At 39.7% G+C, this 25400-nt stretch overlaps 1 protein-coding gene across 5 annotated transcripts in view; it reads right to left on the bottom strand.

The window, feature by feature from the left end:
- SRGAP1 (SLIT-ROBO Rho GTPase activating protein 1) overlaps window positions 1–25400 on the bottom strand; it is a 152732-nt gene that overhangs the window by 48951 nt on the left and 78381 nt on the right. For all 5 annotated transcript variants that reach the window (XM_064448611.1, XM_064448599.1, XM_064448606.1 and 2 more), the window contains 5 exons: window positions 24909–25104; window positions 21404–21566; window positions 12819–12881; window positions 2574–2756; window positions 2064–2192 (listed from right to left, as the gene is read on the bottom strand). In XM_064448611.1, coding sequence (XP_064304681.1) covers window positions 2064–2192; window positions 2574–2756; window positions 12819–12881; window positions 21404–21566; window positions 24909–25051 — 681 coding nt within the window. In that variant the 5' untranslated portion in view covers window positions 25052–25104. The remainder of the gene's footprint in view (window positions 1–2063; window positions 2193–2573; window positions 2757–12818; window positions 12882–21403; window positions 21567–24908; window positions 25105–25400) is intronic.

Raw genomic sequence — 25400 nt, 5'->3', positions numbered from 1 at the left:
AGCTACCCAAAGTAGGTATCGTTTTCCTGCATTAGTAAATACTGTAGGATGTATAGTTCTATTAAAAACTAGCAGTTAGAAAGCTCTAGTCTTCATGGTTGTAATATCTTCTCAGACAGTAACTCCAGAGAGTACTGCCTTTATATACGTATGCAGAGAGAGCTTCACTTTGCTTCTCTCCTTGCAATTCTTTGTGAAGCTCCATGCCTGTGGTTCCTCCCCTCGGCTTTCACTGCTGTGACAAACTCTGTGGATGTCGATGAAACGCGTAAAAATCAGGTACATTTTCTAACCTGAGAAAATTTTGACCAAATAGAAATACAGCCTGCAGACATTCACTGGGTAAAGTGAGCTCCGAAAGAGAAGGCAGGAGAGAAGACAAAATCAGCATCTTTCCAACCTCTGAAGGGGTGGGGGTGCTGGGAACAGAGGGAAAGGGACCTTTCCTTCCTTCCAGCAGCCAGGAAGAACTCATAAAATTCACATTTATCAGACATGCCCTAACTAGAAGCTAAAAATTCATCATCCTTCAGGCAGTATCAGGAAAGTCATGCATTAGGTAGGGACAACTTCTCACTTGGGTGGTACTGTAGCAGGTATGCTGCTTGTCCTCAGTTTTCTGCCCTGATCATCTATCTTTTGGGATCCTGATAAATGTTTTCATTGCCTGGGCAGGGCAGGTGGGTGGAGCAGGATGTGCAGGTGCATGGGTGTAGACAGGGACAGTATACAGCAGAAGAAATCAGAAGAGAGGAGACATGCAACAGTCAGTAGGAAAGAGGAAGAAAAGAGATGCTAAGATAGAGACAGCAACAAATACTGAAAACACCAAAAAAAATACACCACCATCTCTTAAAAGAAAGAAGAAAGAAAAAAAAGAAGCAAAACCATTTGGAGAGAAAAAAGTTGAAAGGGAAAAGGAAAAAGTTATATCAAAATCAGGCAATATTTTAGAAATTACAGGAAAACAGAAATGTCAAAGAAAACTCATTCTCAGTATTTAGAAAACAAACAATAAACCACATATATGCAGCTATTTTAGTCCATTCATCTCAAGAAGGCATTTTTCCCCTTCTCCATCAAGCCTTGCTTCTCCACGCAGCTGAAATGAGAAACCTCTTGTCAAATGCTGCATTAATTTTCACTATATTACAAATCAGAGCTTAGCTGGCTTATCTGTGTGATGAACATCCCACCAGAAATAACTGTGTATGAATGTTATTTACTATTGTAAATAACAAATGCTATTGTTGCAGTAGAAAGCATATTCAAATATCTAGCATTTCACATGGGCCACAGAGGTGTACTCACTGACTTATTTAACACTACATTGCCAGTGAATGAATACTCTTGAGCTTGTGTTTGCTGCCTCCAAATTTTCTTTATCAAATACGTGGTCAGCTTACAAAGAAAGTGGGACATGATAGAGTGCAGGATCCTCCCTCCATATAATCTAAAAATGTCAATAATATGGGTTCAGGAGACCAAATGCTAGTACATCAGTGTATAACCTCATTCTCCTAGGACGTTCTCACAGGAATAACTTAATGAAAATCAGTAACAATTCTGTTGACAGTACAGAGTACAGGATTGATTGTGTCTGGTCCACAAACTACATGAAATAAGAATAAAAAGCAGTGTATATTTGATTCAGTGACTAAATGAATGAAATTGATTTTGAAGACACGGAGGAAATGCCTTCTTTTGAGTTAAAATACCATTATTAGATGCCCACTTAAGAAGCTTATCTTGTTATTGGTACCCCAGAAATCCTTTTATAGTACAGAATGGAAATGTCTATCTTTTTTGTGTTATTCCTGTCATATTTTCTCTTGCCATATGGGGAGAAAACAATGTTCTAACTTTAAAGGAATGGGTTCAGCATTTTATTTCATGAACTATAAAGCTGAAGGAAAAATCTGCTGATTATACCACACAATATTATAAATGACAAGCATATTGTAGGCAACCCATATGACTAATGTATTCTCTTTGAAAATGAAAGAAAAAGAAGTTTTATTCCTGAACAGAATAAACATAAAAACAAATGTGTCAATACTTACGTCAATTAAATCTGAAAGGTCATGAATATAATACTTGAAAACAGAAGCATTGGTTGCTTCAAGGGTGAGGAGGTATTCATTACGGGCCTTAATAGATTTCAGCTTGTTTTCAGAATATTTTGCTTGACGCTAGGAAGAAGATTGTATATTAATGTATTTGAATTCATTTTTGGTATGTAGCAAAAATGGTAACAATTCAAGCACACATTCCTATTGACAAGAATAAATCTTAGTTGCCAGCCTGTTACGCACATAACAAATATAATAAAGTCATAACTTAGTATTTTGTTTCACATGTGACAAATGATATAGTATGCATTATACCAGCACTAAAGTATTCCCCTCTCTGAACTGCAATTAAGTCAAGTTATCTATAACTCACTGCTAGTTTATTATGTGTACCTTGTTTAATTTTATTTCCCACTGGGCTTTTCTGTCTAATATCGTGCTAAAGAATGTCAGAATGCACTGAATTTACTTCAAATGAAACTAAATCAAAGGACTATTTACTTTTTCCTTCATTTTTTCAATCTTTTTCACAGAGCTCCGTCTCTGGTGCCTTTCTTCTAGTCGAATATGAAAAACAGGGTCTCCTGACCTCCCAATCTGTTTTTCTTCTTGCTTCTCTGCCTCCTTCAGTTTGCTTTCTGCACTGATGCTCTCTGCATGATACATGTGGTATGTTTTCATGACCTGCAGAAGACAGAGTCAAAGGAGAGTTAGGACAAAATGAAAATACAAAAGGTATCTACAGAAAACTCACAGGGTCTTTCAGTAAAACATTCTCCTATAAACATGGAGCTTGGATAAGTTTCTTTGCCAACAGAGATTGAGGATTCCTGGTTGCATTTTTATTTTATTTTTATATTTATTTAAAATTCTAAATGTTCAGAGTGCTTTCTGAACACTATGAATAAAAAGAACTAGTAGTAATGTAAGCTTGTTTCTACTTGTAAGGGCCTTGCATCACTGAAACGTTTTGATGGGCAATCGGGCAGCAGGCTATCAAATATTCCAGTCAAAAGCTGTGTAGAAATTTTTTTGGGGATTTCTTTTTTCATTGCTCTGATAGGAAAAAGCAAAATGCTTCTTATTAAACTTTGCGATTTCTGTCTATGACTGAAAACATGAAATAATGAGCAATAAAACTAAATCTGTGTCAGTGCCATATCTATCTGACTTCTTCAGTGCTAAGTTAACAGTTTGGTTGTGGACATCGAACGTTTGAAAGCAGAAGCAATGGGAAGCTTCTCTGGGAGCACATCCCCAACCGGCCGGATGGCTGTCCACAGCCTGGAAAGAAGTGGCTCCCAACTGTGCCGCCAGCAGGTTGGGTGCAACCTAAAACCAGGTGAGAGCTGGAGAAGGAGCTGCCTGATAAATAAGTTGTGAAGATGCTTTCCCTATAGCTCCCCGAGTTAATACCTTTATCTTCCCCCTACACACACGCTGGCTCTGCAGCCAAGAGAGCTTGGGATGCCAGCCTGCAAATACTTGCTTGCACAGACCACAAAGAGGGAGAAGGACTGGTTCAGCTCAGTCCTCCCTTTCTTCTTCAAGCAAGAAAAGCCTCAGCTTGAACGCTGCATAGTGGGTAGCAAGCAACCACAAACCACCCACCTCTGCTGGGGAGGGCTGTCTCTGCCCACCTCCAGCAAAGAAAGCCTGTTTCTATCTTCCCCAGCCTTTTTTGTTTGGTTGGTTGGTTTTTATTGTTGTTGTCTTAAGTTTCAAGCAAGGAACAAACCACAAAAGCATCCTCACACAGCCAGCGGCCTCCTCTCTTCTTCACAGAGTGCTCTCTCCAGCAGATGTTATCTTTGGGCTCAGGCCATGCAAGCCATTCAAATCTCCTCCGAAGGACACAGCCAGGGAGGAATCAAATGGGCTGTTCCTCCCTCAGCAGAGCTTCGCGTGACCCATGAAGGAGGCAAACTAGTTTGGGGAGCTGCCTTGAAATATCCCCTAGGGAGAGGAGTACTTTTTGTAACTGAGTAGTTAGGCCAGCCTAAGGAGCATCCGTAGAGTGGCAACAGTGGGAAAACTAAAGCTAGATAGCGCAAATTCAATGCAGCATGGCTTAGTATGGATCGACACACACCAAGTGCACCCCATGTCAGGTCATGGCTGAACAGATGCATATGTAAAGTCTTGTGCAACAGCAAGAAAGCAGCTTTTAGAGAGCTGCAATTTTGTATAACTTTGTATATTATGCATATGTTATACTCCATAATTGTGTATGCCGCTGTTTAATACTGATGTCATGCTGTTGGTACAACTGAAATAGTACTGGTATTAAAAATGAAACAGGCAACTCTTCACTAACTTCCTGTAGTCAGAGATGCCCATCAAAAAAAGCGGCCTTGTTTTTATTTTTAAAAATATATGTCTACAGCTCTCTGCTGAAAAAAAAACCCAAACCACCCAGAGCAGGGCTTACTGTTGTTGCTGCTGCTGTTACTTCATAGCACAGTCACGCTCCAAGGCCCGGGCAGAGTGCAGAGCTCCCTGCCCAAGCACTGCCTACACCTGCCAGGAGCAGCTGCTGCCCCAGCAGCTCACTGTCTGCATGGATGAGGCAAAAACCCGAAGACGAAACAAGCTAAGCTGGGAAGAGAAGGCAAGCCTGCAGAGCTGAGATCTACACAGTTTCCAGCTTAACCAAACAGCACATTCAGCTCCCTCTATCCTGCACTGTTATCAAAGGCATTTCTAAAGTTGTCACTAATCTGTATCCGCAGAGTCTAACTAGTATAGCCACATGGAAAGAATTACTGAAATACTGAAAAAAGAAATGCACTTCTTAAAGAAATGATTTATAAAACAAACCTGAGGAGCACAGAAGGTGATATGGCTCTATTAAAAATTATGGGAAAAGGAAATTAAAAACAAGGTTGTGCCCTTCTCTTTTGGCCTTTTTACTCAATTTTTTTGAGAGCTTCTTTACAGAAGTCTACAGATGTTTGCTTTTATTATTTTTATTGTGTCAGCTCCAGGGACTTTTTAGTTGGTGGAACAAAGCTACCTCATGTGTCTTACCACCTAGGAAAGTTTTTTCTTCTGCACTCTCTCAGCTTTTCTGCCTGCAAAGAAGGAACGATAGTAATATCTCAGAGCTCTCTAACAGCACATCTCAAAGAATCTGACTTAAGTGGTGAAGAAAGGATTTGTTCTGTTTGACAAAAGCAGTAAGCACTGAAGTTTTTGAAGCATTTTTTCCTCAGTGCCCTGTAGCCCAGTGGACTAGGCATAAATGTCCTTCTGCAGCAGCTATGACATTTCAGCTTGAGTGAAGGAGTACAAGTGCATCACTACCAGCTCTCACCAACAGGATCAGATGCCTCCACGTTGACTCCGTTAACCTCACATTACTGAAGAGTACTATTTCCTCTCACTGCCTGCTTTCAGCACATGCCACCAAATCCAGTGTCTCACTCTACACCAATTGAAAGCCAAGTTCTGTGTGAGAATGACGTGGAGCTCATAGTGTCTACGGGGAACCAAGATGTCTACTTGAAATCCATGTTCCCACAATAAGCTTTGCACAAGTTTTTGGTACAAATGATTCCTAATATGACTAAAATTGAAAAAGAAGTCCTCCCTTTGGCAGTATACTCAGGGATGGACAAGAGTCAGGATCCATCCTACCCGAGCCACGCTGGCTTAGAAATCAATACAGACTACGTACAGAGCAGTAATCAGCTGATGCATTTGACTCCTGTCCAGTCTGTTGTGTTGATAGCACTGCCTATCTCATGCACTAGTGACATCATTATTTTGCAAGCCTCTGGGGAAAGCTGACAGCTCCAGCCTTTTTCATGATTTGTCAATGTTTTTTAAAAGCTGATATTGCAGCAGCTAAACTTAGCTTCAGAAAGTATTAGGTAGACACATATGGAAAATAAATGGGAACAAGCTAGGGAGTTGGCTTCCAAGTATTTCGCTGCATGATTCCTCAACAATTTAGCTTAGAATTTGCACACTAAGTTACATATACGACTCTCTCCCTTAATATTATACTAACTTTTCTCCTTGGAGTTTTTAAAAGACTTATATACTGTAAAAGACAGTAACAGGCTTGCCTAATTCTTGTAAATAGACTTACTGTATGAAGAATTCTGAGATCCACAGATCTCTGATCTTTGAATATGTAACAGATCAATATATCTGTCATTCAAACGACAAATAACCTGATGAAATAAGCAATACTGCTTCTCAAATATCCACCAAACTGTTGAATGATAGACTATCTTGTGAGAGTATCCATCACTGAACTGACTTTAATTAGTCCCCAAAGTGCTTATTGATCAGCCATCAAGTCTGCACTGAAAAGAGAGAGCAAGGTCGTAACTTTGCAGATGCTGAACTGTCATCATGGCATATGCTGCACTTCTCCGCTACAGCGAGCAAGCACTGTTAAATGCATGCTAGTCCCTTTCTAAAATTAAATGGTGAGTTTATCTCCTATTAATTTAGCAGGTTCATTCTGTAGATCCAGTGATGTAAAACAGATTTCTGTCAGATAACTAAGTCAGACTACATGCATATGAAAAAGATTATGCTACCCAAACTATGTACTCTCCTGCTTGTAGGTGACAGACCGTTCACTTAGTGATATAAACATCTCATTTTGTGTGCCAAATTTTCAGCATCATTCATAAGAGCTCAGCAGGTATGCTTAGGGCAAGAGATAGCACTTATCACAGGGAAGAGCACATTAAGTAAACCCTTAGATAATTATTTTATTTAAACCCACAATTGTTTGGGTAAATCCATCAACAAGACAGTAATTAGCACTGTACTTCTGTGGGCTACGAGAGAGGAATGTTCCCATAGCACATAGCACATGTTCCCTTTTCTACACACATACTTCTTTTCTAGAAAGGTTCTTAACCTTAAAAAAGGTTCTTCAGTCAGTACTAAGACTGAATGCTACAAAGTTAAAATATATTGGAATTATCATGTGCTTTATTTTTATAATAAAACTCCAAAATTAAGAGCTTTTTAATAATGTTTCTCAGGAAATATGCATTTAACGGAACAGTAGTTCATCTGTGTTGCAATTACGATGCTTGAATTGCTTCAGAATTGTCTCTGCTAAGTCGTGAATTCTTATCAGAAGGTGAAGCTGCAAGGGATTCATTAAATCAGGTTAGCTAGTACTTTCCCTAAGAAATAAGTAAGATCTTATGCCAATTTTACTATATCAGTGGCCTCTAGCAGTTTTGCAGGCTCAATATTAGTTGTTTTCAGCATACTGTTCAGTTCCAAACCAACCTCTGATGTGGTTCCAGGAATTGTCACTGATATATTACTACCAATACAGAATTACTGATTTCAGTTTCTCAGATGCCTGGTGTGCTACAGTAAATTGGACTTAACTTTTCTATAGAGAATCCAGATTCTGTGTTATTTCAGCAAAGAAAAAAGAAAATCTGGCAGCAACTACCTTGAGAAATTAAACAGCCAAGATTTTTAAAGAGAAAGATAAAGCAATGGAAAATGCAAGTGGCACAGCAGCCCTGTCTTATTTAATATTAAATTGTGTGCTTTGGACTGTCCCTCTTTTTTAGTTTTTTCTGAAAGCCTTACATCTGTATTGCTTGTGAAAGCCGTGATGCTAGTAGGAGTAATGTGGAATGCTAAGCAGGAGACAAATATTTATTTTTATGATGTGCATCACTTTTCTCCACCATTTGCCCTTGTCCCTATTACCAAACAGCTCTGTATCTTTAGCAAACTTGTCACCTCATTGATCCCACCCCGACTTCTTTAGGGGTCATTTATGAATATGGCCTCCCCCCTAAATAAATCCAGTGGAGACCACCCTCCATTGCAAGAAAAGACTCTGTCTACCTTCTATTTCCTACCATTCCCAATCACTCAAACGTTACTGTCATACTGCAGTATTTGATCTAATAATACAAGATATTTTAGCTTTCCAGAGAAATGAAAGAAGAGTTTGACTGGGGAGATCTCTCTGTTGCAAAGATGATCTATTGTAAAATCAATAATCTATTGCCTCTTTAAATCAACATGTAAGAAGGTTTCTAAATCTCTCAGTTCACAAAAAAACCAACCCAAATCTCCTGCAGTTTTCAGTCTGACCAACTTTTTTTCCTGTAATTGTCAGGAAGTAACCTCCACTCTGTGACCCCACACAACTAACTGGGTTCCTCTTTCCCCATCACCACTCACTCAAAAGGTACGCCTTGCTCTAGTTTCAACAGCTTATATCCTTATGTAAAACATGGGACTAATTCCTAGTCTACATTGGCTGAAAGTGTAATAGGGAGAGGAGTAAGAGAGGAACACAGCAGCTGGGATGCTGCAGACATGAAAATACTGACTGGCTGGCAGAGCCAGGGAGAAAACGTGCATAACTAAAAGTACTCGCCACTTCTAATTTACTGAACTTGCAAAGATACCGACTGAAGCTTAGCTATTCAATTGTTTTTAGCATGGTGTTTTGAGTCATAATTTAAGAACCAGTGCATGAAGTACCGACAATTGAAAATACAGTGTCTTAAATGCATTTTCACTAGTCATGTAACATGTGGAAAACATATGCATATGTAACAACATGTAAAACCGTCTCTACGTAAAAAAGAGACAGGAAAAAGTAACGTTTCCCTTACAAAATTCTGATTATTCCAGCAAAATAAGCCTGCTTTGCTCACACATTCTTAGAACATCTTCTGAAGCCTCAGTTCACCTGCTTCTTTTTTCAACAATCCTGTACATGATGTGTAGTTTTAACGAGGATTGTGCAAGCCAAAGTCAACACAAACTAAGCTACTCCCAGGGAATAAATGAAGACCTATGGTACAAACCTCCTATTTCCATGAAAATTCCTAGTAATGAAAATAGGAAAAGGAATTAATTACATAAAATGTAAACAAGGAGAAAGGTCTCTTATTAGCATGCATTTTTAAAGAAGAGTAGGTATTTAATACTCCAAAGTGTCTGGGCTTTTTTTGACATTTCATTGCAGTTCTGAGCTTTTCCACATTAAATAAGCAGCCAAAATGCTTTCTAGTCTCTCTCTCTCCAAAGGCAGAAGTTCAAACTTTCAAAAGTTAAAATATATCTTTGAGCAGAAAGTTTTTTTACTTGAAAATCTTAATACACTCCTAGTGGAAAGCGTTACGTCTCTTCAGTTCTTCAGTGAATTCTTATTGTCTTAGAACATTTTCTTTTTTGCAAAATCTATGGCACTGCTTATTGACTTGTTTGATCTAAAATATGTAAAAAACAATGGACACAACTTCTTAACCACAGCAGGTTTTAGATCTAGCCCTATGAACAGGTTAAAAAGGATTTTCTGAGGCAGAAGTGCAAGACTAGATTTTCCAAGATAGGTCCCAAAGTCACTTTTTTTCTTGGCACCTTCTATGACAAAGAAGACTAGGACACCTGATACAGTGTTGTCGCCTGAAGAAAAGTCAGTTGTTATTCTGATAGTTAGTAGGCTGTGTTAGAACTCACCCATTAAAAATATTTGGACCAAATCAGTAGCAATTCCTTTAAACATCCAATTTATTCTGGATCATTCTAGCTAAACTGGATTTGAGGTACCTGGTGCTCAAGAAGTCTGAAAGCAGGTGTGATGAAGCATCAGGTCTGGCTGGCATGCTAGAGATGGGTGGGTAGAGCCTATCATCATTTGGGTTTGAAACAAGCATTTCATCCAGCCCCTGAGCCCACAGCATTAGGGAAATCCAGGCAAGTAATCTCTTAAACCTTGCCTGTAGAGTGAACAACACGTTTGCTTGAAGAGTTACTGTGGAGCTGCAGAACTACTGTGTGCGCCTAAATACGTCTGCCTAAGAAACCCACTCCTCATCTGAGAAGTTCAAGAATTAGCAAATAAAACATGCAATTTCATTACATTGGCTATACACCTGTGCCTCAGCGCAAAGACTTCTTACTATTTTTGCTTTTAGTGATTTTAATTCTCTTTTCCCATTCTCTTCAACACACTCTTATGCACAACTGTTTGTTTTTAATTTCTGGAGGGTGACGTTAACTTAGAAACCTTTCTTGTAAGATAAGGCGTGATAATATGAAGTACACAGATTATTAAACCTTCTTCATACACACCCTCAGTTCATTAAAAGCTCCAGTACTTTCCCCTCACTCAAAGGCTTTAGAGGTATTTAAACTCCAATAAGGCTTCACATTTTAAGAGTTATTCTTCATGAACATACCATTTCTTTAAAAAACCCCAGAAGTGAGTAATAGGGAGGGACTTCAATATCAGTATATTATTCACTGACTTGAAATTAATTGGCTTTTTTTTCCGGACACAAAGATCTATCTCACAATAGTAAGACTGATTTTTTTTTTTCCTTTCCGTGAATCAGAGGGCAAAGAGGAAGATGACTTTTCTTTAAGTGACTGAGAAACATGCCTCCTGGATTTTAAAACTACAGATGTTTTGGTAAGGTCACTGTGATCTTATTCTGTAAACAGTAAACGTCACACACAATTTAAAACATATGCATGTCGTTTCCATGTGTCTAGGTAACTTTCGCCCTTTACATACACTAGCACATATATTACACAGATATGGTGATCATTCCAAAGATGCAGTCAGTGGAACTAATGTTATTCTGCGCCATACTGTCATTTTACTAAACATGGGTTGTATGTGGCTAAATACGGGCATCCACAACTGACCAATTCTTTTGCAGTCAATGAAAAGCTGGACAATGGTGTTAACGGTGTAGATCATTTCATCTGAAGCAGATGCTTGCATCTGATCAGACAAAGGGGTCTGATCTCCCCATATTAGATTTCCAGTGACTATAAGTGGAACCCATATGGCAAGCTAAGGCATTTGTGCCTACACTGCAGATGCTTGAAAATTACGTGAAGTAAATTCCACCCCAAGAAACCATCCTGCAGCAGTAACCTAATTCAAATTGTGCACATGCTCTGTGTTCTACTAACTTCAAGAAAAACTTTCCATTTTACAAAAATCTTAAATTCTGAGACAGGAATCAGCATTCAGTGGAAGCCACAACATGGAAGGTTAGTATCTGAAAAAATCCGTAGTCATCAGTGGGAAGAATAGCACTAGTGCAATGAAAAAGACTGAAAATACCAAAATCCAGTCCTGCAGATTTTCACTGGTGATTCAGCAAAGCATTGCAGCACATGCTTCACTGTTTTCCTACCCTGGGAGCATGGGCACTAATCCCGCGCCTCACCAGGCACTGGAGTTATGCAACTGTTTAATTGAAACAAGACTCTATCTTCAGGGCTTACTCACCACTGAAGCCCACTTGTGCAATGGCTCCTACAGTCGCTGATCCCCTGCAGCTGTGTGATTTGTCTGTGGCTATCACTACTTCGCAGAAGCTGATCCCAGCATACTTCACTGACTACAGGCCTGAGCAAACAAGATTTTGCAGTATCGCACCCTACAAAATCAGTGGTGATTTCAGAAAAAAAAAGAGCCCTGAAGAAAATTTAAAAAAAAAAAGAAAAAAAGAAAAAAAAGAAGGTGATTTAGGCAGGTTTTAGGAATCTGTGTCCATAACCACTGTCCAAAAGAACCCAGGGCAATGAGAGAGGTCTAATTTTCTTTGGATCTCCTTTTTGCCACCTAAGTTGTTCTTGAATTCAAATGTTCTTCAACCTGTTGTACACTGATGGGTGCACAATTTTCCCTAAGTCAAACGAAAAACCAGCAAGATGCAGAAAACTAATGTTTGACCCATTGCTGCCTGAGGAGAGCTGCTGATATCTTCCTAAATTTCCTTATAATCACAAATTGTTTCTTGACATAAATATAGTGGGTTTTTTTCTACGGTCCCCCAGACCTTGAGGATAGGGAAGGGAGAGGTCTAGAGATTGTTATGCAGGGTACTGGATCATGGATGTTTCAGTTCTTCCAGACAGAAAAGAGAATTTAGAGTTACAACTTCCTCAACCAGCAGGAATCAACAGACTTTTAGAAGAGGTGGATATCATCAGTTCCTTTTCATTGCATAGCTGTTTAAAAAAAAGTTATTGTTGCTTTCTTCTTTCTCAGAACATGTCCCCTCAAAAAAATATTTGGGAAAACAGTTATGAGGTAGACAAGACATTATTCAGTAGTAACAAGTTGTGTAGATGGGTTTCAAGGAAAAAATAAGTTCAGAGCTAACTTGTCTCAGATTTTCCAACGGGTTAGCAGCAGCTTGCCAGCATGCTCATAGTGTTTTTTTCTTGACCTCTCTAAATGATATGGAAAGCCTAATATAGAAAGCCTAAGCAACCCTCTGTTTTTCTTTTCATTATCCACTTATCCCAGTCAGGGAGAGGGGAGGGCACATAAGTAACATTTAGACAGCACAGCACTGGATCTGCAAGCACCTATGATTTTTACTGAGTGTAGTCTATGAGTCAAACCAAAGCAAGCAGATGGCAGCATGGACAAAAACAAGGCAGAAAAGGAAGAAGTTCTGCTCTGGTGAACTCTGAGTAGAAATGTTTCATTAACAATCAACAAAACTTATAATAAACTGGCTTTGCATAGCCTGGGGGGAAAAAGCATCGAAGGTAAAGAGTAATCCTGAAAGCATTAGCATACATATTCTAAACAAGTGAATAATCTTTCCAAAAGAGACAGTTTAGACTTGTGTAAAGAGACAAAAATAAGCATCTCCACTGGGGGTAACTTGCTAGATAAAAGGCCACTTAAAGCTTACAGAAGGAGTCCGATATGGAATTTGTATGGGATAAGCTAAGTAAGTAACTACTTACTGTGTAAAGCTCATTAAGTACTTTCATTAGGTCTTCATGAAGTTGAAATGCAATCTCTTTGCTCTGTAATTAAAAAGAAATCATTAGAAAAAGGCACGTAAAAACTGCAGCATACATTTGCTTCTTGATATTTGTACTCATTGTTCATCCTAGATAGTGAATGCTTGCAAAGACACTGTTCTGACAGAAATACAGTGCACTAAAAATGATTCAGGGATGCAGAAGTAGGCAGATAACATCTGGAGAGAAGGCTTCTAAAAAGAAACCCAGAAGTAATTTGAGAGATTTTCCCATGAAGCATCAGGAAAATAGGTGCCAACAGAAAGGGTGAAGTTCAGGATTAATGTTATAAGCCTTTTTAATGGAATAAACTGTGTACTGTTTTATAGCTGCTATGATATATACAAAAACTAAACCACATGGAATGTGATATTCTAGAGGGACATCCCGCCCAATTTTACATCTAGAATAGTCTTTGTTTCTCAGCACATGCAACTATCTAAATATTTATGCAAGAAATAATTGTGGCTTCTCTTTGAAACAGATACCCAACTGCATAATATTCCATAGAGTGGGCTGCTGAAACAGCTTTGTTTAGCTTTTCTGGACTGTGTCTTTACTTTCATTTTGACCCGGAAAAAAAGAAATGCTTAGCAGTAGTTATTAACGAAAGCAAGTACGTCAAAATAAGAGTATTTAATTGGAGTCTCATTCAAATGTATTCCTTTGTTAGTTGTCCATAGCAGTTCAATCAGATGAAAATTGTGGCAACTGTGCAAGAGTTGAAGGCATTTGTACCATAGCCTTTGGAAAACCGCTACAGAATAGAGCTACAGGACTTGGCAAACAGCCTGGCTACATTTCTTCTGTGATGCTCAGCATTGTAAAATCCATGCTGAAAATGTCAGCTTTTTTTTTTTTTAATGTGAAGAAATTGACAATTAGCCTGACTTCTAAAAACTCCAACTTCATGATCGATAACAGCCTTAGCTGTGAGAAGTACTTTTTATTTATATAGAAGCCAAAGGAAAATCCTCAGGGACAACTCATCTCCAAAGCTGCTAACACATACTTGGCCATCACAAAAACACCTGCAGGAATAATGGTTTCTGAATGAGAATTTCCAGTGCAATGCCCACGTACGAGGAGGAACCATGCCACACAACCCATCCGCTGTGTCTTCTTCCAGGAGGATAAAACAGACACATACAGTAGCTGGAATAGAATATGTTGAGTTTTTTCTCCTATTCCTCCTGTTGTAGTCCTAAATCTGGGCAGTATTTTAAGGAACCTACCATATAATTTATCAGTATTCACTCCAATCCTTATATGCAAAATGATCTTTAACTGACAAGAAGCTAGAAGTATAAATGAAAAAAGACTTCAGTGAAATTCTTGTATTACCAAGGGCATTAGCTGTAGTAGCTAAAGCACAGTGAGACACATGCTCTGAAGCCAAGTTACACAGAACTACTATGAAACTTTCCTTATTGCTTATACTTTTTGAAGTCTGGTATTTCTACTACTGAAGTAACTAGAACATAAGGCTTCCTACTTCCATTTCTTTGCAAATATCAGAGTATTTTCATCTAATATTATGGACAAAAATTCATATGCATAACAGCACACAGAATGCTTGTAAAGAATTGGAAAAGGATTGCAGATTTACAAGCTGCTGTAGGGAAACACAGTAAAAGCTTTAGAAAAAATTCTGAATTACTTTTCATTGCTTTACATTGGCACCCTGCCTTTAAAAGTCAGCAGCACAGCTCTGACACAGCTTACACATCTCCTCAAAGCTCCAAGAAGTGGAGGCCACCTGTTTTCTCTTGGATAGCTGCCTCTATAGTGCTGAATATGAGCGGTCTGTTCTTCAAATTATTTTAGCCAGAAGAAGGACAAAACATACAAATAAGATGGTTGACATTAAGGCTGGAAGATGAAAGCATATACATGTGGGAAAAAAACTGTAGATGAACCCCAGCTTCAAGCAATTTATCCTTTCAACTGTTGGTCACTACCATCTCAAAGCTGATGGCAACTCAAGGCCTAAATATAGCAATGCCAATTCTAAGGCAGCATGCCTTAACCTGGCAGTGCAAAAGTTTGAGAAGGTGGGACAGAAAACCCCAAACCGATTTTCATTTTTCCCTTTCCAGATTTTTTTGCAAGCAAAGCACACAGCAGTTCACTGAAAGACGCATACTCCTTTTCTGCTCTTCAGTTACACCTTAATGCAGATAGACACCAGATGAGTCGAGGATTTGGGGAATGATCACTATTTACTAGGACCCATTTCTTCTCTTTGCTCCTGTAGAGTTTTGTCTGGCACTGAAGCACAAGCGGTCCAGCCCTCAGGATTTACTGGGCGCCATGCACACATGATCTTTTCCAGGCAACACTTTGATCAATGGTAAATTTGAAAGAGAATGGAAGAGATCACAGTAGAGGAAAGAGGGAGATGTGGTTAGGTAAGGACAACAGGCTTTAAAATAGGAAGCAAAAAGAGAGGGAGGGAGGTGATCAGCAAAACGAGTAAAAATTAGGAAGAGACAGCCTAGCAATGCCACATGATCAGAGTTGAGTCATTCTTCCACCAGTTCATCTGGGGACTCCAACCTGCAGAGGGTGACCTGTAGTGATGGATAACCTGTCAGTTGCTGCCTCTTTTTGATGAAAGATTTTGTAGGAATTGTCCAATAAAAATCAGGAAATTTGGTTAACCTTAGAAGTATAAAAGGGATTTATTTTCAAGAACCAACAGTTTTTACATTAGCATTTAAGATCAAGAAATACCGACTCGAGTGGCAAGCGATACGGCTTTTAGTGTATAATATATAGTGTGTTAGAGCACCAGAGAAGTAGTGCATTTATTTTCAGTGGTTAATGGCTCTCCTATTTCTCTTTTATGCTACCTATTCCCCGCAGTAGTTCAGCATGTTTGAATGGTGTGCTCCTCCAGGAGCCTCTCCTCAGGGTAGCCAAACAACAGAATATAAGATGCAGCACACATTTTCCTGGAGCTGAGTTGATAGCTCTAATCGGGCCATTAAAACCTGACAAACAATCACTGAGGTGCTTCTTTATTCATTGTCCTAGAGAAATGTATTAGCATCTATTAACCAAAAGAACAAAGAACATAATAAAAATGCTAGAGCACATGTAAACTCCTTGCTAGAAATACTATATATGTTACTAATCTGGTTTAAAGCATTAAGAGGTAGTAGCGTATTTTTTTTGCCTGATAGTAGGATAGACCATGCCCACGCAACAGACAAATAAGTGTACCTAAACCAGCCTTTCAGCGTGTGCTCAACTTTCCACACATCAGTGGTCCTATTGATGTTATCAAGACTTATATTTATGGATTAATGTCTGAGAAACTTAATATTTAATTCCACATTAATACTCTTTCATTGAAGTCTGTAAGAATTTTTCTATCCTTTTCAGTCAGAGCATAATTGGGCACCCAAAATTTACTCGTTTGGATTTTTTTAACTGAAATTTAAGAGTCAGTTCAGTTGTCCCCGGAACGATTTAGTGTCTGTATTTAGCACACACAATGCTACTCTCGGTTCCATAATTTAGGGAAAATATTCTGTGACTATTGCTTTTAAATGAGTCTGCTGCTGGTCCCTGGGGTAAATGATGTGCAAACCCTTCTTTTAAGAAGCTTTCATGAGCTGCGGTGACACTGACATAACTAACACATAGTAAAATTTTGTCCCAGATTTGCCAGTCTGTAGCAACAAATAGCTTTGCATTCCTTTTAAACCTTTAAATGTTTAAGAAACGATGTAAAAAAATCTCTATATATGCCACAATCTTTATAACTTCAAATAGATTTGGCAGGTAGTCATATTCCTCGTTAATAGCCAGATTATGGGACTAAAATATTTATTGTGCTTGGCTTCTCCAGCATCTTTTACTGTAAACACTGGAAGATACGTTCATCTTGGCTCATTATGGTTTCTGTCCAAAGAAAATACATGTTTATAAATTATAAATATACAAATCTGCTTAAGGATTTTCTGTGTATGTGTTTACACAGTTTATTATTAATGCTGGGGTAACCAGAATCACTGCATGAAATGTTCTGCATAATACTTTTCCCTTCTGCTTGACATTTTTCCTTATTACTTTATTCTCTAATTGTCCCCATGAGGCCATCTACCCCATCTGCCTGAAGAAACACGCAAGCATGGAAGGTTTGAACTCTGCTACTTTATGTTTGTGATTTTATGTGCAGTATGAAGGCCAGGCATGAAGAGCAATCTGTACTGCTTTTATATGCCAGCAATTAAAAAGAAGAAGAGCTTAAGTGCCTATCTGGACGTATGAGGCCTGACATAGTATCATCAGATAAATGCCACAAAATCTCTGAACTAGATCCTATCTTTGTCCTGCATTTAGTACATTTAAACAGATGCTGGTTCCTGACTCCTGGAAAAAAGAATGACATAGAGCTCCCAGAAGAACAAAAATAATGAATATCCACATGTTAAGTGGGTCAACCTAGACAGGAAAGCCACATACAATCAGGTACCTGAATACAATAGATCCTGGCCCATCAGAACATGTAAGGTAAAACCAATAGGAACCATTTCACCCAAACAATCCAAATGCTGAGACAGATGTATAGATGCACACAAAAGGAAGAACCAGAATGAGGAGGAACAGTGAGTGAGACAAAGGCAAAGTACAAACACCAAGGGGGCACAGACATTCCTCATCACTACATTTCATATAGGCCAAGACTGGATACTGCACACCTTTTCACAGAAGGACTAGAGAAAGGGGTTGCTACAGACTCATGACTTTGTGCTATATCCCACATAGGAGACATTAGCAGGAGAGGGAACAAAACAATACTGGTAAGCATGGGCAGGAAATGAGGGAATTGTTTGATCTCTTCATTACTGCAGTTCAACATGGAGCCAATCTTAGGATAGCATACAAACAGTACCCCTTTAGAAAATGCTGGGTTCATTTAATGGAAAGGTTTCATTTGAGGACCTACGCGCCCACCAGCGAGGTAGAAGCCGCCAGTAAGGGCTACCACTGAGAAGCAGAATGAGCAGCCTTATCCTCTCAGGAGGAGAGAGGGGGAGATAAAAGAGGGAGCAGAAAGAGCCAAGAAGCTCAGAGTGACTCTTTTGTTGTTTCCCCATATCTTGCTTGTGAGCAATGGGCAATCCACTCTGAGGCACTTTCCCTTTCTGCGATAGGCAGCTTCAGGGTTTGGAGCAGAACGATGGAGATCTGCTCTGATCACGGACTGGGTGTAGTTACTCTCTGGATGTGGAAATGGAGCCAAAGCACCTCCAAAGATGCAGAAGTTGCTGCTGCAAGACCAAGGGAGAACTAAAACACAGTGATAACAGTGATGCGTAACACTATTAGGTTAATAAACTGGTAGATATATAATTAAATGATCTACTGAATATAGAGAAGCTTGATTAGCTGGTATTTGGAAATTACTTAGAAAGACATTAAGTACTCCTATGTGCAATGCTGTAAGAGCCAATGGAGTACAGATATGTTAGATGGGTGTATTTCCCGCTCTTGACCAGGGACTGCAGTAAGATATTAAGGATGCACTTTCCAGTCTTTATGTTTTTAAATCTTCATATTATTACTGTTCTTATTACTTACATTTATTACTTATAAGAGAGAGAGTACATATTTCACAGAACAGTATGATCAGACTCCGGTGTGGAAGTACCTGCAGGATATGGTTTGTCTCTACTTTAATCTGAAATCTGTGAACAGTGAACAAACCCCATATGCTTTCATAGGGATGACACCCATTGAGATCAATTACACTTTTCCCTGACAGAACTTTATTCCAAATCCAGCCTTTTTCAAAAGTAACCTACAGAAAGTGACAGAAATTGGTTAAATATTCTATCTGATGTTCCAAAAAATTCCACACCATTTTCTTTAGGGGGAACAGAGTCCGATGGAGGAGAGTGTTGGATGCCACCTTTCTCATTCTAAGTGCACCTTCTCTTTGCTCCTGTGACCTCTGTCTGCAAGGGGGACTGTAGTACAGGACATGTGTTCTGCACCTAATTCCTTTCTGTTGCCTTGTGGACATCCATTAAGTATTTCTGAGACAGTCTGTGATGAACCTTAAGTTAGACTGCTCATTCACATCTGAAAATAATTATCACAGAATCATAGAATAGTTTGGGTTGAAAGGGACCTTTAAAGACCATTACGGTTAAAGCTGCCCATTTGGACTAAACACAGATGTAGACAGCTTATGTTTTTCATCAATAAAGCAAGACAATTTGCTAACAGCTTCACCTCCTGCACAGGTCTTGGTTTTCTCTCTGTCCAGTGTTGTTCACCTCACTTTCTAACTCTCTTCCCTTTACACAGAAAAGAAACTGGAGCTTCATCATCATTCAAGGTATAACCAGTTCTGCAGCTGGGAACTAACAGCAAATAAATCACCAGTACTCTGGAGCAAGTACCACAGCAAGAACTGTGCACACTGGGACTCAGTGGAAATCCCAACCTTCTCCAATAAATATCAACTGCTGACAGACAGAAGTTCTGAAATTAAGTGCTAAAAATTAATACTGGTGAACAACCACCGCCACATTGAGGCCGTGTGCCCATGAAGCTCACTTACATCATACTGAGGTGCCGCTTGCCTTCCTGCCACCCTTCCCCTCATATTAGAGGGCCTGGCTCAGATCCCTTCACACTGCCTTTGGTGAGGTCACTCTGCCCATGTTCCACCTCAGTTAACAGCTGTTTGATGTGACACTACCATGCTCAGTTTCAGCTGGCAAACCCTGCTGAAAGGAAGGATAGGGCTGTTGAGGATCTGGGCTCCACTAATGTGAGCTCCGGGTTATGCACAGCAGGACTCCCTCCATTTCCTTTCTCTTCTTTCCCCTGTAGAAGATCCAAGTTAGGAATAAAAAAGCAAGAGCAGCTGAGTGCTCTACTTCAAGAAGCCATGCTAGAAAGAGAAAATGTGAAATGTTGCACGTTCTTACACACGATATGGAGGAAAGAGACGACTCTGTCAGGAAGATGTGACAACATGCCACTTGTTAATGCACTGAAAATGTCCACATATTTTCTTCCTTCTGAAAGGTAAGCTGCAGCAATCACTATTAATAAGTTATGAGTGAATAAAGAAGGAATTCTGTGTACTTCTCCACAGAAAACTTTATCTAGACATTTTGGTACAGTCCATCTGGAGACAAGGGAGGGAAAAGCAAGATTTCCAGTGCTAAAGAACTGAACTACACTGAAAGCAAACAGGACAGTTTGCTATCAATGCACACCTAGTGAAGAAGAGATTTCTGAGATATGACATAAACAACTGAAAAACTATTCCAGAGTCAATACTGAAGAATTTCTGCTGGTCCAAGCGAGTCTGAGATATCTCCACACAGGCAGTACTGCAGCACACTCAAATTGCTTTTCCCATTATCTTTTCAACTTCCATAACAATATTCCATATTAGTAAGTTCAGTGGTTTGTGAACTAGTGTTACTGATCAGACATATTACATGAACAGACCATTACTGACTGAGAAACTGTAAATTTCAACTCTATTACTGTTACAAGCTTTAATGCATGCCGATAAATTTGAGTAATATTTTTACTTTTTCTCCTCCAAGTACAACCTATGTGGTCCCTAAATGATTCTTCTCCCCAACCCTTTGCTACCTATCTAGGGCTGTGGTCAGGTATATGTGAAATCAGTTCCCTATTTAAACATTAATCTGGTACTCTTGCCACCATTTAGTCACACGCTTTACATTCTTTAACCTTTATTCTTTTTGAACTCTTTTGTATGATGCTTACCTACCAGCATCCCACTTTGATGGATATCCATTTATAATCTATTTTTATTTCAGAACATTATAGCAACAATGACTGCAAACACATTATGTAGATCTCAAATTAAGGCTGCCTAGAGTGCTTGCTTAGCAGAATAGGGATTTACATGTGGTATGTGTTATGAAAATGTGTAACGTGCATGTACAAGGACAAACATGTACAGAGACAATACTTAAATGATAATGGAAGTAGTTATGTGATAAAAAAAGTATGTGCATATTTAATATTGGGAAGGAAAGGAAACACTTTTAGAAAAATCGTAGCATATGCTACCATCTTTATGCCAAGGCACTACATGGCACGCCCTTACTTTGCTTAAATCTATTTCTCTTGTGACAGAGTTACAATGAAATACTATTTTTACAAATAATTAATTCATATAGCATTACTATTTTGGGAGTCCTAAGCAAAAACTATTTCCTTTCTGCATGGGTAAACAAGCATGCTTTTGAGAGGAGAACAGGCTTTTTTGCCTGCCTTTTGGATATTTGCGATTCAGCTTTTAAGGTCACCAGCATGTACAGCAGGTTCCCAGGCACTTCAGCACTAAGGATTTGCTCCGCGAGAACAGTCATGAAGAATTTATACATGTGCTAAAACAGATTTTATGCTGTGTGTGCTGCATCTTCTCCTCAAATGCTACCTATTAGGACACTTTTGCCTCCCTCATGCATCTTACAAGCCCAGCTGGAGGACTGCAGGAAAGGCATTACCTTCTTGAACATTCTGGTGGAGTCTTCACTTATCTGCATGAACCGCATGATCACGTTGTTCAGGTAGATATCGCTCAATGTTGCATGGTCTTTGCTTTCTCTTCTCACTTGGTTCAGGAGTAAGTACCAGCAATTCACTGGCGACAAGAGGTTCTGGTCTTTCCTAAAGAGGAGATATGCACATGTATTATGTATAGAAATGAAAAAGTAACATTATTAACACAAACATCTCCCTGACATTCAGTCATAACTTGTTATGTAAAAATGGCTGCTTCAGACCAGTCCATCAATCTGCTCTTGGAATAACTTGGGTTAGGCAAACTTCAGATCACTCTTTTGAGACACATTCTACAAATCTAATGAGGCATGGATACAAAAATATAGGAAAAAAGTAAGAATTCAGAACACTGCAAGGCATTTGAGACTATAAAAAAATCTTGCCACAAAGCTTGCCGTTGCTTACACATGGAGTACATGTAAATATTCAAAATCAATAAAGGTCACTGCTGAAAGAGTAATTAATTTTTGACATTAGAAATAAACAAGCACATCCCAAATCCTTCATGAGCAAAATTGCAGGGGTAGCTGTTTCACTGAAATGGATCTGTATAACTGCTATAAAAGTAGAAAGAAATGTCGCAAGCATACATGTTCCGTGATCAGCATTCATAAATTCACAGCAGTCGTAAATACATTGCTACTGTCAGTCCCAGGTGGTTCAGTTACAAGACAAACAGCAAGACTGGACTCTTTCCTCAGCAGTCCAGTTCTGAATTTCCTTGGCAGACTTTTAGCACTGTAGGCCCACTCCAGGTTTTTAATTTTGCAAAAAGTGAAATCTTAGATGACTTCTCATTCCTTTTACACAAAGCAAAATAAAAATACATGTAGTTCAACAACTGTTTCACAGACAACAAAAACCTATGTATAAAATTTGCCTTATGAAATTTTGATTTCAAGTTTGCCTTGCAACTAAGCGCTCTAGAAACTTGCTGCTCTCTTTTTTTTTTTCCCTTGTGCAAGGATTCTCCTATAGTCAAAGTATCAAGCACGTGAAGATAAAACAGCCAGAGGTGGTGATGAATTGAGAGAGAAACTCCTTCAACTCTTAGTAAATTGTTCTAATAATTAACTATTCTCACTGTCAGAAATATGCCCTTAAATTCCTCAGCTGTCTACCTTTAGCTTTTACTCCCAGAATCAAAGCAACAACTAATGGTTAACAGACAAAAGCCTTTTCTCAATCATCAGTTCTTTGCTTTGCTATGAATCAGAAGTGAGTTAAGGAAACTTCCCCATTTTGTTTGAGATGGACATCTTAACTGTGTTACTCAGCAAGGAGCATCAGGGTTTTATCAGCCAGGTCAGCCAACATGAGCACCCCTCAAGGGCCATGCTGATCTTTCTTTGTCCTCACTGCTTCTGCATGTCCCAAAGCCAATCCTACATACCTTCCTGCCTGTTCTGGGGGCAATGGCAGGAACAGCATAGGGGACCACCAGCTAAAGTGACTTTTGCTGCAACCTCTTCCCAGAGCAGAGAAATGCAGAACAAAGCCGAAGGCAGGACTCCAGTCACGACCCCCGTGCACATCTGCCAGTATGGATTTAACACATGTTTAAGAGCGAGGAAAGATGTTTGTATGCACAAGGCAAAAAGATTTTGCCACAAGCTGAACAGAAGCCAGGGCTCTCTTTGAAGTGGTGACATATGCACACATTGGTTATTTCAGGGAATCATTGAGTCACTTAACTGAATTTTAAGAAATATATGTTATTGCTTTTTGAACTGTGTAAGCTGTATTTGGATTAACCTTTCATTTGCCAGATGTGTTTGGAAAGACTTTTCTCCCAAAACAAAAGCTCTGTCTGTATCTGTAGCACATCACTGACTGGAGAGAGAAAAAAGGTTCTTATTTTTAGGTTTTACAAACACAAATCACAGAATGATGAAATCATTTAGGTAGGAAAGGACCTTTAAGATCATTGAGTCCTACTGTTAACCTAACACTGCCAAGTCCACCACTAAACCATGTCCCTAAGCACCACATCTACATGTCTCTTAAATACCTCCAAGGCGGTGACTTCACTACTTCCCTGGGCAGACTGTTCCAATGCTTGACAACCCTTTCAGTGAAGACATTTTTCCTAATATCCAGTCTAAACCTCCCCTGGTGCAACTTGAGGCCGTCTCCTCTTGTCCTATTGCTTGTTACTTGGGAAAAGAGACCAACATCCACCTCATTACAACCTCCTTTCAGGTAGCTGTAGAGAGTGATAAGGTCTCCCCTCAGCCTCCTCTTCTCCAGGCTAAACAACCCCAGCTCCCTCAGCCGCTCCTCATCAGACTCGCTCTCCAGACCCTTCACCAGCTTCGTTGCCCTTCTCTGGACATGCTCCAGCACCACAATTTCCCTCTTGTACTGAGGGGCCCAAAACTGAATACAGTATTTGAGGTGTGGCCTCACCAGTGCCGAGTACAGGGGCACAGTCACTTCCCTGCTGGCCACACTATTCCTGATACAAGCCCGGATGCTGTTGGCCTTCTTGACCACCTGGGCACACTGCTGGCTCATGTTCAGTCAGCTGTCAGCCAGCACCCCCAGGTCCTTCTCTGCCAGGCAGCTCTCCAGCCACTCTTCCCCAAGCCTTTTGCGTTGCATGGGGTTGTTGTGATACAAGTGCAGGACCCAGCACAAAATATTGGTTTCTACTTCTAAGCATAACAGGGCCAGGCAAATATATTCATTAATCAGCTCAAGTCAGGAAAATAACCAGATGAGACTACGCCAACAAGTAGTGCATTTGAAACACTTTAGGAAACATGCTATACATGTGTTTTACCAGATGCTACCTGACCACTTGACCGCTTTTGTTTTGCACACAAGTTACTATGTCACAGAAGAGATACATTAAATCATAAAGAAGGCATAACATTCACATCATTCACTTCATTTTCAGGAGTAAGAGGGGTCAAAAGGCAGCACAAGTTCACATGCAACAGCAAGTCAAAATAGTTTTCTTTTTTAATGCCTTTTTTTTTTCTTCAAAATTCCTGTCTTTTTTTTTTTTTTTTTTGTAATGGTGATTGATCTTTACCAAGACACTTTCAAATCCTATCAACTCCACTGCAATACATCAGCTTTCAAGCCCTTTTGGTGCTCTGCATCTCTTCTAGATACTGGCTTCATTTTGGGCGTTTTAAATTCCGTATGGTAGGTTAGGGATAATATGTGTGCAGCCTACATTTTAAGAAACTGAAACCACTTGTCAGAAGCTTACATGAATAATTGCAGAGGGCCAAATCAACAAAATACTATTTAGGCACCCAGCTACCTTCAATCGCAGTGAAAACTGCTACACTGTTAAATAGGGGTGGCAATTTAAAATGCATCTTTTGAACCTAGGCTCAACCTGGCAGTACCCAAAACCAGCAGAAGCAAACAGCAGCACAGCACTCCAGCAAAGGCTAACATGTGCATGAGGGGGAAGGAAATCTTTCTTACTTGTACTGCTGATGGTCCTTTGTACTTCTTGTTTTTGCCATGAATCTCTCCGCCAATTTTTCCAAGTTTCTGGAATACTCCATCTCTATTTCCGACTTCTTGCGGAAGAAATCCTGCAGATCCTGAAGAAGCTGCACTCTCATTTCAGTCTGCTGCTCCAGGCATTTTTGCTGCTCGATGAGTTGAGCTCGGATCTCTAATGAAAGAATCACATACCCGCTCAGGTCAGTGAAAGCAAATGAGAATTGAGTGTACCAACCAAAATTATAAACGCTCCAGCATACTTCAGCCTCTGCAGCTACACCAGCTGGATCTGGATTTCAGGTCCTGTGGTGGGACACAGCAGTGGCAGTTCTCACTTCTGCCACCACACACTCATGCCCCAGGCCACGGCTTCCTCCCACCCACTGGCTGTCTCACAAACAGCTATGGCAAGGGGTCAGGACTCTGCTGGGCTCACATCAGCAGAAGACCTGCCTCCCCCTTCCTCTC

Source organism: Phalacrocorax carbo, chromosome 1, assembly GCF_963921805.1.
Source record: "Phalacrocorax carbo chromosome 1, bPhaCar2.1, whole genome shotgun sequence".
Taxonomy (NCBI): domain Eukaryota; kingdom Metazoa; phylum Chordata; class Aves; order Suliformes; family Phalacrocoracidae; genus Phalacrocorax; species Phalacrocorax carbo.
Note: the sequence above shows the minus strand (reverse complement) of the source record. Positions and strands in the feature narration are given on the sequence as shown.